This window comes from Cetorhinus maximus, chromosome 18, assembly GCF_964194155.1.
Source record: "Cetorhinus maximus chromosome 18, sCetMax3.hap1.1, whole genome shotgun sequence".
Classification (NCBI taxonomy): Eukaryota; Metazoa; Chordata; class Chondrichthyes; order Lamniformes; family Cetorhinidae; genus Cetorhinus; species Cetorhinus maximus.
In genome coordinates this window covers 6,775,408-6,793,209 of record NC_135896.1, presented here as the reverse complement: position 1 = coordinate 6,793,209, position 17,802 = coordinate 6,775,408, and the positions used below count along the sequence as shown (strand labels likewise).

The 17,802-nt window shown below is 41.0% G+C and overlaps 1 protein-coding gene across 1 annotated transcript in view; it reads right to left on the bottom strand.

Annotated features, from left to right (window-relative positions):
- The window catches only part of ttc7b (tetratricopeptide repeat domain 7B), a 253,419-nt gene that overhangs the window by 132,183 nt on the left and 103,434 nt on the right, over positions 1 to 17,802 (bottom strand). Inside the window, exons 10-13 of the mRNA XM_078562037.1 lie at positions 14,956 to 15,013; positions 9,394 to 9,466; positions 7,792 to 7,952; positions 2,408 to 2,524 (exon numbers count right to left, since the gene is read on the bottom strand). Of these exons, the coding sequence (XP_078418163.1) occupies positions 2,408 to 2,524; positions 7,792 to 7,952; positions 9,394 to 9,466; positions 14,956 to 15,013 (409 nt within the window). The remainder of the gene's footprint in view (positions 1 to 2,407; positions 2,525 to 7,791; positions 7,953 to 9,393; positions 9,467 to 14,955; positions 15,014 to 17,802) is intronic.

Sequence of the window (17,802 nt, the reverse complement as noted above, 5' to 3'; positions counted from 1 at the left end):
AAGTCATGATAGGTGCTATATAAATGTAAGCTCTATCTTTCAGTGATCTAACAAGTTATGCCAAGTTTACCTCCTACACCATCAGCAGTGGCAGACTCCCAATAGAGGAGACAGTGGCAGAAGAATATAAAAGCGTCCTTTAGATTGATAAACAGCTTCGGGGTAGCCATCAGACAGGAGTCCAATGAATCCAGGGGACTGTGAGATATGATTCCAGCTTTGTCACTGAATTCATTGCAAATAAATATGTTCCACTCCTCAAGGGCAGAATCACAGGGCGGAAAGAGACCATTTGGGCCAGCAAGTCTGACAGTGCTTGTTGCCATATGTTAATCCCACATATTAATGTTACCCTTTTTACAAGCAACTACCTAATTCCCCTTCTTAAAATATACATTCCTCAGGATGTGAGTGAGCCTGACGGGGTCACATTTATTATTCATCTATTGCTGAAAAAAAGGCATTGTTTGTCGAAGCTTTCATCTTGCACTCATCAGGACAATTTGCAAGAAAATACTGATGTCAATAAAAACAACATATTAATACTGATTCTGCAATTAGACATTTGCTGAATAATCCTCAATGTGGTAAGAATTACGCTGACAACCAGTTTAAGATTGTCAGTCGGGCTCACAGTGTGGCACATTTGCGTGTACATATATTAATGCAGGGGGCCCTGTTCTTTGCAGACAAAAAGAACATGTACACACACTGCGCCTGTTTCAGCTAAACAAGATAAGTGACAGCCATTTTCTGGTTCATTCCCCAGAGCAATGTCTTGGCCAATCAGAGTCAAGCTGCCTGGTTTAAATTTAAAACAATGCTTGGCAGTTAATGGTCAGTCACCATCAATTGGTGCAATCTCCATGACAATGCCTCTACCAATCAGAGTCCACTTGCCAACCAATCAGCACTCTCTTTTCCATACAGTATAAATATGTTGTTTCCCCAGACATCGGTATTTTCTTACAAATTGTCCTGAGTGCAAGATGACAAAAACATGTCTCTTTTATCACAGTACTCACGTTCTGTACTACCAAACAGCTATTCATCTATTGTAGCCTTGAGAAGACTGGGCTGGGCCATCTTCTTGAGGTCAATTGTTTTTGATTAGCTTGCTAGGCCACTTCAGAGTCAACCACACAAAATGAAACTGGAGTGATGTAGGCTAAACCAAATGGCGATGGCACAATTTCTTCTCTGAAGGGTATTAATGAACCCATTGTGCTTTTATGACAATCTGGCAGCTTTCATTGTAATTTTCTCTTGTGCCAGTCCATCCCTAAATTATCATAATTATTGAATTTGATTTCACAGTTTGCCATGGTGGGTTTTGACAAATGGAAGTAATCAATCATTATTTAGCCCATCATGAACCTTCATAATCTCAAAGCCGCTATGAGATCACCCTTTATCCTCTAGTGAAGTTCAAAGGTTACGGGGAGAAGGCGGGAGAATGGGGTTGAGAAACTTATCAGCCATGATTGAATGGCGGAGCAGACTCGATGGGCCGACTGGCCTAATTTCTGCTCCTATGTCTTATGGTCTTATGAACAAAGCACTAAACTTCTCAAGCCTTACTTCATAACTGTAACTTTTCAATCCCAGTTACATTTTTGTGCATTTAGATTGTACCTTTAATGGAGTTCTCAAACCATATCCAATATTTTAACTGCAGAAAAACTAAGGTCTTATTTGAATTTGATGTTATTTTATCCTACTTTTCTAGATACAAAACCAAGAATTCCGTTTGCCCGAGTTAAAGACTTGTCTAGCTGCACTTTTACCAGTGTAACAAGGCTCCTTTGCTTCATTTGAAAACTTAGACATATACCTTTTTCCCCCATTTTTGATTTCAAAATGAAAGATTCACATTTCTCTACATTTAACTGCAGCTGCCACCTATTTGCTCATCCTGCCAGCCTACCTAATTCTCTTGCAGGCTTTCACAATTCCTGTCATAAATTGCCACTGTGACATCATCAAATTTCAAAATTGTTCACTAAATTTCTAAATTCAGATTGTTTATGTAACTGGTTGCTGCGTTTCCTACATTACAACAGTGATAGCACTTCAAAAGTACTTTGTTTACTGGGAAGCAATTTAAGATGTCCTTAAGTGCAAACATTTTCTTTCTTTTCTAACATTATATAAAAGCTGCCCGAAAAAAGAACCCAGTTTGACAAACCAACCGTTATCCACCAGACTTTGTTTCTTTCTTTCAGCAATCCATGTTGACTCACCCTCCTCAACTTTATGTACCAGCTATATCTCTAATGTGGTACCTTATCTCGTTCTTTGAAAATAATATCAATCACATTCATTACATTTCCCTTTCCTGTTTTCTATTGTTCCTTCTAGGTATTCTAGGTTTAGAATCTAGGTTTAGGAACTCCAACTCGCTTACCTGGGGTTTGTGAGTTTGTAGCATGACTTCCAGATCTGAAGCATGTGTTTGCAAGTGAGTAAAGCTTCATCAGGCCCCCTGCACACTGATTCCAGTTTTACTTTAGTGAACAGCAATCTGAGAGGAAAGAAAGTATGATTAACATTTAGATATCATAGAATCTTACTGCACTGAAAGAAGCCATTCAGCCCATCATGCCTGTGCTGGCTCTTCGAAAGCCACCTAATGAAGTCCCATAAAAGTAAGACACTCAGATTGTTGAAGAGAGCGACTGATGTCACTGAATATGATAGGGTTACCTCCAGTTCATCCAAATTTGCAATAAGGTGAATAAAAAATGGAATTCCCTCCCTAAACCCCTCTACCTCTTTCTACCTTAAAGATGCTTCTTAAAACCTACCTCACTAACTAAGCTTTTAGTCATCTCTACCCATCTGACCTCTCAGGTGGACGTAAAAGATCTTATGGCGCTACTTTGAAGGGGAGCAAGGGAGTTCACCCCGATATTCTGAACATCATTTATCTCTCAACCAACAGCACTGAACCAAATTACCTGGGTATTTAGCACATTGCTGGTTGTGGAAACTCCCTACATGCAAATTGGTCGCCACACATACTATCTATATCACAACAGTTAATAACATTTAATAACATCTGAAAATATTCCACAACGACAGATTTGAAGCAGGAATGGCACAAATTTACTATTCTTGCAACTGTGGCTCAGCGCTCTCGCCTCTAAGTCAGAAGGTTATGGGTTCAATTGGGTCAATTCCCATTCCTGAGGCGACACTTACTACACTTAAAAGCACTTTAGGACTTCCTGATCTTGTGAAAGGTGTCACAGAAATACTATTTTTTTTTCTTTATATGACATAGTATTGCAACCTGAGCCAAATAATAATGCAGCAAAACTATCAGGAGAATTTTCTTTAAGGTCTAATAAGGTTGTAGCTCATAGCATGACTGTAACTGAGAAATCCCCACTGCTCAACATTTCTGGCTGCATGACTTACGATGTGCCTTTCAGGCATGATATTAATTTTATTAACAGTATTAGGTATTAAATTAACATGAACAGGCTTCTTGAGTAACCTCAGAGGTACCCAGTGCTTTCCAGTTCCATGATCGTGCCAGCTGATACTTCTGCTAGCCTGCAAAACAGTATCAGCATTCAATGCTTCAAGGGTCGGGTGTAATGCAGCCACTTCACTGATTTCCTCCATCTTAAGTTACAAGCACCGACCAACTCATAAAAGAACTAAAGACTTGCGTTCCTGTAGTGCCTTTCATGATCGTGGGATGTCTCAAAGTGCTTTATAGCCAACTGACAACTTTTGAAGTGCAGCCATTGCTAGCAGTAGTAACATAGGAAATGCTGCAGCCAATTCCTGCAGAGAACTCCCACAAACAGCAATGAGATAAATGGCCAGATAATCTTATTTAAGTTGGTTGTGACAAATATCTAGTTCATGCTAATACTTTAGAGGTAATGTTTGTCCTGGAAAAGTTATTGTTGTGAAGGTAAGGTAAGTAAAATGCTGGGCTTTAGAGATTTCCAGAACACCTAAAGGAAGGTTACCCATGTTTGTCCAATAGAGTTAAAATAGATGGCACCTTAAAACAGGTGGGCTTACTTAGCTGGAGAAATTGTAAAGGAGGGATAATTGGCTTGGAGCTCAGTTTGAGGGTAGACCAGAGCAGACTACGTCATCATGGAGATAGGTGGAGCTTAAGAAGGTTCTCTGGTTTCAATTTATCTATGTATTTTCTGGGAGAGTGAGTGTTCTGCAGCAGGAGAAGAGGCTGAATACCAAAAAGGTGTTGTTGTTAGCAGGCTCCAGGCAGTTAGGGCTCAGAGAAGTCCTGGGGAGCCCAGAAGGTCGCTGGATCCATGCTGGAGGCAGTTAGGGCTCGGGGGAGCTCTGGGAGCCATTTACAGCTCAGTGCAGCTGGGAGAGTGGAGTCTGGAAAAACCTAAGGGCAGTGCCAGCTTCAGTCTCTGGTGCAGGACTTGAACTTTTAACCTTTCAACTCAGGGTTGACAGTGCTACCCACTAAGTGAAAGCTGACACCTTAAACTTAAACATGTAAGAGTACGAGATTTAAAACTTAAATATTAGCTGTGGAATGCTGACACTAAATTTAACAAAAGATTGGCTTGGGCAGCAAATACACTTCATGTCATGGTTACAAGTCATACAGATCATGAATGTTCTAGGTGTATTTGCAGTTTCTTACTGAGTTATCTAATCTCAGTTTGGGTGACAATGGCAGGTCAAAGAGCCCAACATCTCTGGAATAGTGTAGGGTGGATAAATAAATCAAACAAGGCTCCTAAACCTAACAGTGGTCCAATTCCCTATTGAAAAGGTGCATGCATTCAATGATGTAAAAGAGTTCTTCTTAGTTTCTTCTGGGTCAATTATTAATTTTAAATCTGAGATTTGTAAATTTCTGTTAACTGAAGGTGTTAAGGGACATGGGCAAAGAGGAGTACCTGGAGTTAGATCAGCAAGGATCTCAACAGATGGCAGAACAGGCTCAGGGTATTAATGGCCTACTCCTGTTCCTATGCTCCTTAGGATGACGACGGCCACCTAGGTTAAATATTGTGCCAATATTCACTAATTTGCATGAAGCTCGGACGAGATACAGGGATTGGTTGGGGGGGTGGGGGAGAGAAGGAAGCGGGGCTCCCAGCCAAAAGAATTGTACGTGTGATATATAATTCAGCACCTTTGGGGCCATTGTGCAGAACGGGGGAAGGGGGAATTGAAAAATTAAAAAGCACAGATGGATACCTCAGTCAGACTGGTTAAACATACATTTAATGCATTGGCAGGCAAAGCCTTATGTTCAATGCAACTCTTGCACTGACAATATAATTGTGAAGGTGCTGGAGTATTTTAAGTAACTATAATTACAAGAATAAAAATGGGGATTGGAAAAAAAAGACTTCTCTGTGATTAGGAGCTGTGAATTCCTGCTGTTCTACTCCTCCCACAATGTTTGCTTCTTATTACTCCATTCAAGTAGTTCTTCTTTATGCGAGATTAGCCATTTGACCATTGGGTTTCATAGGAGGGGGCCTGATTCTGTCCTTGTGTGCATATTATTCAGAAGGGGTTAGAGCACTGAACAAAAACCAGAACAATGCCCCATTTCACCTACTCCTCCCCCTCCGCCCCCATCCCTAACCCACACACACTCAAAGTCAACTGTATCACCTCTACTTGCCACCACAGCTGAGGCCAGATAACTCCACTCTGACCACAGTCCTAACCTGGAAATTTCCTGGTCTTTAGCTACAACAGAAGTTGGTGCAATGCGTCAATCTGCATTTGTATAGAGCCAATAGTTTAGGAAAACATCCCACTTGACTGAAGCGTAATCAGGCAAAAACTGACACTGAACCAAAGAAGGAGGCATTAGGTCTGATTAAATACTTGGTTGAACAGTAAATTATAAGAAGACTCTTAAAGAGGAGAGAAAGGTAGAGGGGTGTAGTGTAGTGAAGGATAGCAAAGTTTGCAACATACTGTTTCATGCTACTTCTTAAAATAGAAGGGGATATCGGCAGGATCTCTCCAAGGGCAAAGTTGTACTCTTGTACTTGACATTGAGTCACTCACAATTCTTAACTCTACTACTTTAATCCAGCATATAGACATTGAACAGTGCCACCTGAGAAAATCCACACAGGAGCACGCAACACCTAAGTGGACAGGAGCTGGCTGATTTGCAGCTTCCAATTCACAACCACACTCTTACCTCACGTTGATTCAAATTCCACCTGTTCTGCACATGGAAATTTAAAGGGATAGCTTTGTGATGCTATATTCTCACAATGCCTCACAGGACTTAGGTAGCTGAGGTAAGGCCACCATTGGTGGAGTGATTAACATTGGTGATAGGCAAGATGCCAGAATTAGAAGAGCACAGGGAACCTGGGGGATTTTAGAACTGGAGGAAGTGACAGAAATAGGGAGGAACGAGACCACAAAGGGATTAGAGAACCTTGAAACAGGCGTTTCCAGACCAGAGAAACTGTTGGGCACGGAGCACAGGCAGTGATGGGAGAATGGGGCTTGGTGCATGTTAGGACAAGGGGAGCAGATTATTGGATGACTTCAAGATTAGTGTGTGTGAGATGGAGGCTGGCCAGGAGAGCACTGGAATAGTTGTGTCTAGAGGTGACATAAAACATGCAGCAAAGAAACAGGCCATTCAGTCCAACCAATTCATGTAGGTGTTTATGTTCCACTTGATCTCCTACCATCTTCCCTCATGTAATTCTATTCTGTATAACCCTCTATATTCCCTTAATTCTCATGTGCCTATTTTTTTTTACCTTCCCCTTAAATGCAATTATACTATTTTTTCTCAACTATTTCCTGTGGTTGAGAGTTCTATATTCTAACCGCTTTCTGGTTATAAAGTTTCTCCTGAATTCCCTGTTTGATTTCTCGATGAACACAGGACTTAGGTGGAGTAGGCCATTCGGCCTTTTGAGCCTGCTCCGCCATCCAATAAGATCATGGCTGATCTGGTTCAATCCACAAGAGAAGTCAAGTGATCCTTGGGGTGACCATCTTTTTGTAGCCTTTTGTAGTTTTCAAAAATATAAAGCATTGAAGGAAAGTTCATAATATCCTGGAACCTGGCACTTTTTATAATATGGTGACCAGGATTGTACACAGTACACCAAGTGTGAGCTCACCAAGGTTTGATACAAGTTTAGCATATCCTCTCTACTTGGCAACTCTACCATTCTAGAAATAAATCTGAATGCTTGGTTTGCTTTTTTTAAACAATCTTATTAACCTGGGTCACTACTTTTGGTGATTTGTGTATTTATACTTTGCTCCATTACCCCATATAGATTGTTGTTTTCCAAGTTAATATGTGATCTCCTCACCTGTCTTACCAAAACGTAAACGTTTTCTACTTCAAAATTCATTTGGCAATTATGCTCCCATTCTGCAAGTTTATTAATGCTTTCTTGCAATTTGTTGTGGTCTTCCTCAGGATTGACGATTGACCCCAATTTGGTCCTACTTAATTTTAGAAATTATATTTTTGATTCCAAAGCCTAAATTGCATAAATTGTAGTAGGGGCATGGATGAGGATTTCAGCAGCAGATGATCTGAGGAGCTGAGATGGAGCAGAGACAGGCGCTGTCACAGAAGAGCAAGTAGGCAGACTTGACGATGGAGAGGATATGGTGTCAGAAGCTTAGCTCAGGGCCAAATAGGTCGACAAAGTTGTGAATGCTCTGGTTGAACTTCAAGGAACGCCCTTCATTACTGCAACACTGCAGTTGCTGCAAAGCTTATTAATTACCCATTAATATTTAAAAACAAAAGGGTTAGGTACTCACATGAAGTGTTCAGGATATTCACTCAGTGCCATGTCGATAATGTTTACAGCATCGTGATAGTGCTTCTGGGCTGAAAGCAACAATGCCAGTAGGTGCAGGGAGTTCACGTCGTCTCCCTGCAGCTGCAAAGCTTGTCGGACGTAACCCAGTGCTTCTGGGATCTGAAAGCAATAAATTGGCGGCACAAACAGTAAATACGACAACAAGCCAAAGTGAAATCCTCTGAAAACACTGCACTCATTTCAGTGCTATCAGTTCCACTGCATGATTTGTAAACACTGAATCCCTCACTTCTTGTGCTCAGGCAAGCAACGTTAAAAAAGGGACACCTAGCATGAGTTTGTGGAAACAATTCAGATAGAAAAAGAGGCCAATGACATTTGGTGAGCTGTTCAAAGCTAACTGTATATATTTTCCCCAATTTATACTGAAAAAATACAAATGAGAGATATTTTTTGATGTTTCTGTAAGATATAAGCTCAGCTGGTAGCCCGCATTTCCATAATCATTTGGCTCTTGATTTCTTCTTAAAGTCATGACCCCGACTGCTTTCACTGGAGTCCCTTTGAAACCTTCTATATTGATGACTGCAGAATGTGTGACTGAGTACCAGAAAGATTAGGAACAAGAGACTTTGATTGCTACAGGCTCTACTACCTAAATGCCCTGAAAAAGTGTTGATTATTAAGCAACAACTAGGTTGGCTATGGTAGTATGGTGTTGCTGGGCAAGAAATCCAGAGCCCTAACCTAATGATCCGGAAGCAGGTTACCACGACAACTGAGGAACATAAAACTAATCAACAAGATAAATTAGGATTAAAAAGATAGTATTATTAATGATGACCATGTAAATATCAATTTGTTGGAAAAAGCCATCTGGTTCATTAATGTCCTTTAGGGAATAAAATCTGCTGTCCTTACCCAGTCTGGCCTACATGTGACTTCTGGTGTACAGCAATGTGGTTGACTCTTAACTGTCCTTGGAAATGATTTAGCAAGCTACGCAGTTGTGCAAAACCACGATGACAAGTATAATTACTGTGGGAGTATCCTGGCTACACGGACTTCAAGAAGGTGGCTCACCACTTCCTTTTCAAGGGCAATTAGGAATGGGCAAGAAATACTGGCCTTGCCAGCAACACCCACATCCCATGAATGAATTTTAAAAAAGGCCACGAGTAACATTCCCTGTGCTGGAAATTTAAGTGCGTGACCCAATGTATTCTTTGTGGCTGCACAGGCACTTCTGGGTTGCTGCACAGCTTACAGGGAACAGTGATCACTTGGACTAGAATAGTGTGTAGGTCAGACTGGGTAAGGAGAACAGATTCCCTTTCCTGAAGAGCATTAGTGCATCAATGGGCTTTTTGCAACAATTTTGACAGTGTTCATGGTCACTTCAGCAGATTTATTAAACTCAAAAGTCACAAGCTACAATGGAGCCGGAACTCATGGTATCTGGATTGATAGTCCCATGTCTCACCCACTACACTGCTCTGCCCTATATGTCCCTTCAATACTTTGCTCTCTAAAGTGCAAAAAAAATGACACAATTCACTGAACATGTTGAATAAAGCAATGCGTGGTGTCCAGTACTGACCTGCCTTGATATAGCAAGCTGAAGAGCCAGGTAGAAAGCAGCTTGGTGATCGGTAGGACATAACCCATGAGCTCTGGGTTGGGAAAGTGACAGAAAAGGCAACAATGAGTATAAAGGCTTACTTTTGTCTGAAAAAGTCAATTTAAAGATGAAATATTTTAGAGCGGACCAAATTTTTTTCCTGCTAGCTTTTGCTGAAAAAATAGCAGCAGGAGAGGGCCATACGGACCCGCGAGCCTGCTCCTCCATTCAAGATGATCACAGCTGATCTTCAATCTCAAATCTATTTTGCAGTATGTTCAAGTAATTATTTCTCCATAATTACTTGAGGCCCATGGAGTTCAAAAACATAGCAATCTCAGCCTTGAATATACTCAACTAAGATTCCACAACGCTGAGGTTGAGAATGACAAAGATTCATAATCTTCTGATGAAAGAAATTTCTCCTCATCTCAGTCCTAAGTGGCAGACCCCCTATCCTGTATCTATAATCTCTAGTTCTAGACTGGTCAGCAAGGGAAAACAGCCTCTCATCATCTACCTTGGCAAGCCTTCTCAGAACGTTATGTTGTTGCAATAAACTCATCTCTCATTCTGCTAAATTCTAGAGGTATAGGCATTCTACTCAATCTCTCTTCATAGAGCAACCCCTCACCCTAGCAAATCAATTTAGTGAAGCTTTGTTGCACCCACTCCAAGGCAAGTATAGGCTTCTGGGCTGAAGGGATCAAAACTGTTCATATCACTCCATGTGTGGTCTTACCAAAGTCCACTATGATTATAGCAAAATTTCTTTAATCTTGTACTCCAACCTCCTTGCAATAAAGGCAACATTCTATTTGCCTTCCTGATTGCTTGTTGTGCCTGCATGTAAGCTTTTAATGTACAAAGGCATTGGCAACATTTTACAGTTTTATGTTTCATCCAGAGTTTTAAAGTAGGCAGATGAGAACAATGCAGATGTCCTAACTGTTCCTTTAGATTCGAAAATTGGGTCTGTCGCTCCTCCATCTGGGAATGGTGACTGAAAGAAACCAGGGAATTGTAGACCAGTTAGTCTAACATCTGTTGTCAGCAAATTAAGGGCAGGTTGACTGAACACCTTGAAAATTTTCAACTGATCGGAGAGAGCCAACATGGATTTGTAAACAGCGGGTTAATGCTTGATAAGCCTGAATGAATTATTTGAAGTGCGGACTAATGTAATGGACAGCGAAATATCTATGAATGTTATTTACGTTGACTACTAGAAGGCATTTGATAAAATGCCTCATAAGAGACTGTTAGCTAAAGTTGAAGCTTACAGAATTGAAAGTGAATTATTAGCCTATTTAGGAAAATGGTTGAGTGGCAGGAGCATGAAAGTAATGGGCAAGTACTCTAATTGGTAGGATGTGACAGATAAGGATCTGTGCTGGGGCCTCAACTATTTACCATGTTATTAAAGACTTACGTGAGGGGATAGAAAACAAATTTCCTGCTAACACGAAGCTAAGATGGTATTGTAAGAAGTGTAGATGAGAAATTTTTTTTTCATTCATTCATGGGATGGCAAGGCCAAGATCTATTGTCATTCCCTATTGCCCTTGAGGTGCTGCTGGTGGGCCACCTTCCTGAACACACCCATAGTGCCAGAAGGGAGTTCCAGGATTTTTACCCAGTGAAAGTGGAGTAGCAGCAATATAGTTTCAAGTCAGAATAGTGTTTGACTTGGAGGGGAGGGCTTGTGGTGGTGCTCCCACGCATCTGCTGCCCTTTGCTTCTAGGAGGTAGAGGTCATGTGTTTTGAAGGTGTTGTTAAAGGAATCTTTGGCAAGTTTCTGCAGTACAACCAAAGTGAATAATCTCACATTTCCTACCACACACTCCAACTGCCACCTTCTTGCCTAATCACGTAATCTGTCAAGATCTCTTTGTAGACTCTTAATGCCCTCCTCACAGTTTACTTTCCCACTTAGCTTTGTATCACCAGCAAACTGGGATACATTATATTTGGTCCCTTCATCTAAGTCATCAAATACTTTTTTGTTACTAATATTAACTTCTTTAAGATCCCCATGATCTCTGGTATTTTTGTGTCTTCTATTGGGAGGAGATATAAAATATTGGTTTAATATCTCTGCCATTTCTTTATTTCCCATTATAATTTCACCTGTTTCAGATTCTAAAGGAAGAAATAATGGGGGTTTCTTAGAAAGGTATGTCAATAATCATGGGGGATTTTAATCTACATCTGGCTGGAAAAATCAGATGGGCAAAGGTAGCCTAGATGAGGAGTTCATAGAATGTTTTCAGGAGGGTTTCTTAGAACAGCATGCTCTAGAGCCAACCAGAGAGCAGGCTATACTAGGCCTGGCATCGTGCAACGAGATAGGATTAATTAATACCCTATTAGTGAAAACACCCCAAGGTAGCAGCGATCATAATATGATTGAACTTTACATTCAGTTTGAGGGAGAGAAGAGTGGGTCCAAGACTAGTATTTTAAATTTAAATGAGGCCAATTATGAGGGCATGAAAGCAGAGCTAGCTAAAGTGAACTAGTCAATTAGGTTAAAGGTATAGGTCAATAGAGATGCAGTGGCAGACATTTGAAGGGATATTTCAGAATACAAGAATAGATACATTCCAAAGAGAAAGAAAAATTCCAAGGGGAGGACTCACATCTGTGGTTAACTAAAAAAGTTAAAGATAATATAGAAAAAGCATATAATTGTGCAAGGATGGGTGGCAGGTCAGAAGATTGGACAGAATGTAAAAAACAGCAAAGAATGACAAAAAGATTAATAAGAAAGAAGAAATTAGAGTACGAGAGAAAACTAGCTAGAAATATAAAAACAGATAGTAGGAGTTTCTTTAGATACTTAAAAAAAGAGAGGAATTAAAGTGAAAGTTGACCCTATAGAAAGTGAATCTGGGGAATTAATAATGGAAAATAAAGAGATGACAGATCAATTGAACAGCCATTTTTCATCAGACTTCACGATAGAGGATACAAGCAACATCCCAGAAATATCTGTGAAACAGGAAATATAAGGGAGGAAGGAACTCAAGAAAACTACAATCACCAGGGAAGTGGTACTGTGCAAATTGTTTGAGCTGCAGGCTGCCAAGTTCCTGGGTCCTGATGGGCTTCATCTTAACGGTCTTAAAAGAAGTGGCTAGTGAGACAGTTGATGGGTTGGTTTTAACTGTCAAGATTCCCTAGGTTTGGGGGAGGTTCCATTAGATTGGAAAATAGTAAATATAACTCTCTTATTCAAAAAGGGAGACAGAAAACAGGAAACTACAGGCCAGTTAGCTTAACATCTATCACAGGCAAAATGTTGGAAGCTATTATGAAAGACGTTATAGCAGGGAACTTAGACAAATTCAAGATAATCAGGCAGAGTCAACATGGTTTTGTGAAACAGAAATCATGCTTAACCAATTTATTGGAGCTCTATGGAGAAGAAACATGTGATGTGGATAAAGGGGATCTGGTGGATATACTGTAAGATTCTAGAAGGCATTTGATAAGGGGTAGCATATTGGCATGGATAGAAGATTAGCTAGCTAACTGGAAGGAGAGAGCAGGCATAAATGGGTCATTTTCTGGTTGGTAAGGTGTAACAAGTGGTGTGCTACAGGGATCAGTGCTGGGACCTCAACCTTTTACAATTTATATCAATGGCTTGGATGAAGGGACCGAAGGTATGGTTGATAAATTTGCTGACGACACAAAGATAGGCAGGAAATTAAGTTGTGAACAGGACATAAGGATGTTACAAAGAGATATAGATAAGTGGGTAAAGATCTGGCAAATGGAGCATAATGTGGGAAAATGTGAAATTGTCCATAATGGCAGGAAGAATAAAAAAAGCATATTATCTAAATGGAGAGGTTTCAGAGCTCTGAAATACAGAGGGATCTGGGTGTCCCAGTGCATGAATCGTAAAAGGTTAGTATGCAGGTATAGCAAGTAACTAGGAAAGCTAATGGAATGTTATCGTTTATTGCGAGGGGAATTGAATATAAATTGAATATAGTGGGTAATGGTCCAATTATACAGGGCATCGGTGAGACCACATCTGGGGTGCTGCGTACAGTATTGGCCTCCGTATTTAAGGGAGGATGTAAATACATTGGAAGCAGTTCAGAGAAGGTTTACTTGGCTAATACTTGGAATGGGAGGGTTGTCTTATAAGGAAAGGTTGGACAGGCTAGGCTTGTATCCACTGGAGTTCAGAAGAGTAAGAGGTGACTTGGTTGAAACATATAAGATCTTGAGGGGTCTTGACAGGGTGGATGTGGAAAGGATTTATCCTACAATTAGGGATCACTGTTTAAAAATAAGGGGTGGCCCATTTGATTCAGGGATAAGGAGAATTCTTTTCTCTGAGGGTAGAGTGTCTTTGGCAGTGGAAGCAGTCTTTGAATATTTTTAAGGCAGAACGAGATACATTCTTGACAAGCAAAGGGGCGAAAGGTTACCAGGGGTAGGTGGGAATGTGGAGTTGAGGTTGCAGACAGATCAGCCATGATCTTATTGAGTTAAGGGGACAGGCTCGAGGGGCCGAGTGGCCTACTTCTGCTCCTAATTTGTATGCTCGCATGTAAAGGACCCATGTTTATTTTCACCACTCTATTCCTCTTCACACACTTGTAGAAGCTCTTACAATCTGCTTTTATATCCCTTGCTAGCTTACTCTCAGATTCTATTTTCTCCCCCTTCATCAATTTTTTGGCCATCCTTTCTAAAACTGTCCCGATCCTCAGGCCCTTATGGCGTTATTATAAGCCTTTTCCTTTAATCTAATACTCCTTTACCTCCTTTAGTTAGCCACACACGGATCACTTTTCCAGAGGAGTTATTTCATTTCTCAACGTTTTGTATATTTGTTGAGAATTATGAAATATTTATTTAATTATTAACCACCATACTTGACACCTAATTTCCCAACCTACCTTAGTCAACCTGCCTCTCACACCTATGTAATTGGCTTTATTTAATGCTCTACTTATAGACTTATGTACGTCACCTTCCACCCCCCCTCCACCAACTCAATGTGGTGGACATCCCTGTCTTTAGGGTGGGGTAAAATCTGTAAACAATATGTTATAGTCTTCTGGAGGTGGGCTGCGACAAATAGTTAGGGGAAGTTCAGACTTTACTTTGCAGCTGGCTGTACTTCAAATAAGGTTGTTCCATTTTCTCAGTGCTAACGTCCCTCCCACAGTGAGCACAGGAACACCTGAAGAAAGAACATCATTTCCATTCCTGTACTTCTATGCTCTGGTGACGCTCTTTTTGCCACACCTAATGACTATCAGGCAGCTACACAAATATATGCTCCCATTAATCCTAAAAATAGGCCTCATATTGCCAGTAATTTGCTAGCACTTACTTTGTAGTCAGAAACGGTGCTTGTTCTCCACTGGAGAGCTCAGAGAAATGCTGTGTGCGACTAAAGCTTGCAAGTAAAATATCACTTCCATTTTAGTTGTCATGGCAACAGTAAGAATTTATGTTTTACCTTTTCTGACAAAGAGGCTTATTTACTTTGTTTTTTAAACACACACCTCTGAAATGCTCGAAGTGCTTTTTTCTGGAGGTCCTCTTGCACTCCTCTCAATGTTGCTTTAAAAAGAAAAATCAGTAGGTTGTTAATGAAATGAGCACAGACCAGGGATTGATGGATGAAATCAGAACAGAAAATTCTGGAAATACTCGGTAGGTCTGGCAACATCACGTTCTGATGAAAGGTCATAAATGTAAAAGGTTAACACTGTTTCTCTCCATACAGATGTTGCCAGACCTGCTGAGCATTTCCCTCATTTTCTGTTTTTAATTCAAAGTTCCAGCATCCACAGTGTTTTGCTTTTGTATTTGATAGATGAAAGATTCATCAGGTGAACACAAGTGATAAGGCTGGTGTGTAAAAGAGACCACAGGGGCTGGAGTATGCCAGGTGAGGAAATGTTTGCTATGCTTGCACTGTTTGGGCAGGCAGTGGGGAGAGAAAGGGGTGGGGGAGAAATCTGTTGTTTGCTAACCCTCTTGGGTTGTTGTGGCATCTCCAGGAATGGAAGATTAAACCCCTGGACACTGCTGTGAGCAATCTGGGAGAAAATTCAGAGGGGTATAAAAAATATCGGAGACGGAGGGAAAAAAGCAGTCTGACTGTCAAGAATAATTTGAAAGAGTAACGATGAGACTGTTTGCATTCTGATTGATGCGGGAAGGCTGCAAGCCAAAAAGGTAGTGTGTTGGTCGACTAAGGAGCAGTTTTGTGGGCGATCATGTAATGAAACCTCTTGCAACACATCCGACCCGAGCTGGCAACCCCTACCTGTGACTACAAGATGTAGACCTCTGATTACAAGAGTTTGAAAGAGTGGGGTAAAGCCTCCAGGATATGGAGGTGAGGGGTGGGAAGTGCAAGTTTCAAGATTTGCCAGGTTTAGCAAGGCTTTAGCATACAGAATGGGCAAGATCTGTATCTGTGAGATTAAAGAGGGAGTGGGGGCAAGACCGATGCCTACTGAAACAACTGGGTGAGATGGCAAGCCTGATACTAATAATGAAGCATAGTTCAAAAGAGGAAGGCACCCATAAAAACTAGGAGTAGGTCATTCAGCCCTTCGAGCCTGCTCCGCCATTCAATATCATGGCTAATCCTCTATCTCAATGCCATATTCCTGCTTTCTCTCCATACCCCTTGATGCCCCTAAAATCCAAAAATTTATCAATTTCTTTCTTGAATATACTCAGTGACCTGGCCTCCACAGCCTTCTGTGGTAGAGAATTCCACAGGTTGGCCACCCTCTGAGTGAAGAAATTTTTCCTCATCTCTGTCCTAAATAGCCTTCCCGTATCCTGAGGCTGTGGCCCCTGGTTCTAGACTCAACCAGGGAAAACATCCTCCCTGCATACAGTCTGTCTAGTCCAGTTAGAATTTTATACGTTTCAATCAGATCCCCTCTCATTCTTCTAAACTCTATGGTGAATACAGGTCCAGTCAAACCAATCCCTCCTCATACGACAGACCTGCCATCCCCAGTATCAGCCTAGTGAGCCTTTGCTGCACTCCCTCTATGACAAATATATCCTTTATTAGGTAGGAAGGCCAAAATTGCACACAATACTCCAGGCGTGGTCTCACCAAGGCCCTATATAAATGCAGTAAGACATCCCTACTTCTGAACTCAAATCCTCTTGCAATGAAGGCCAACATACCATTTGCCTTCCTAATAGCTTGCTGCACCTGCCTATTTACTTTCATTGAATGGTGTACAAGGGCACCCAGATCCCTTTGTACATCCACATTTCCCAATATATCACCATTTAAATAATAGTCTGCCTTTCTGTTTTTCACATCAAAGCATATAACTTCACATTTATCCACGTTATACTGCATCTGCCATGTGTTTGCCCACACACGCACACAACTTGTCCAAATCGCCCCAAAGCCTCCTTGCATCCTCCTCACAACCCCACCCAGTTTTGTGTCATCAGCAAACTTGGAAATATTGCATTTGGTTCCCTCATCCAAGTCATTTATATATATCATGAATAGCTGGGGCCCAAGCACTGATCCCTGAGGTACCCCACTAGTCACCACCTACCAACCGGAAAAACACCCATTTATTTCCACTCTCTGTTTCTGGTCTGTCAACCAATTCTCAATCCATGCCAGTATATTACCCCCAATCCCACGCGCTTTAATTTTGCCCACTAGCCTAACTAGTAGTTAGGATTTGGAATCTACTGTCTGATAGGGTAATGTATACAGATTCATAGGAATAGGGGGTGGCAAATAAGCTTCTTGAGTCTGTTCCATGCCATTCAACAAGATTATGAGCTTGGGTGAATTCTGGAGCATCATTTGAATGGAATATGTATAAATATCCAAAAAAACATACACGCTGCTGTGCAGCCCTGTGTAGCCTGAATTTTTCAGAATGACCAGGGCCCAAGCTTATCTTCAATAGTCAATTACAGAAATAGAGTGGAGAAACTGGGGCTAAGAAGAGATTTGATAGAGGCATTTAAAATCAAGGGTTTAGAGTAAATAAAGAGAAACTGTTTCCAATGGCTGAAGGGTTGATAATCAAAGGGCACAGATATAAAGTGATTGGCAAAAGAACCAGAGGCAACACGAGGAGAAAATAATTTATTCACCAGGTAGTTAGGATTTGGAATCTACTGTCTGACTGGGTTATGAATACAGGTTCATAGGAACAGGAAGTGGCAAATAAGCTTCTTGAGCCTGTTCCGCCATTCAACAAGATTATGGTTGATTTGTGGCCTAACTCCATATGCTTGCCGTTGCCCCATAGCCCTTAATACCTCTGGTTAACAGGAATCTATCAAGCTGAGATTTAAAATTAACTGATCTAGCATCAACTGCCATTCATGGAAGACAG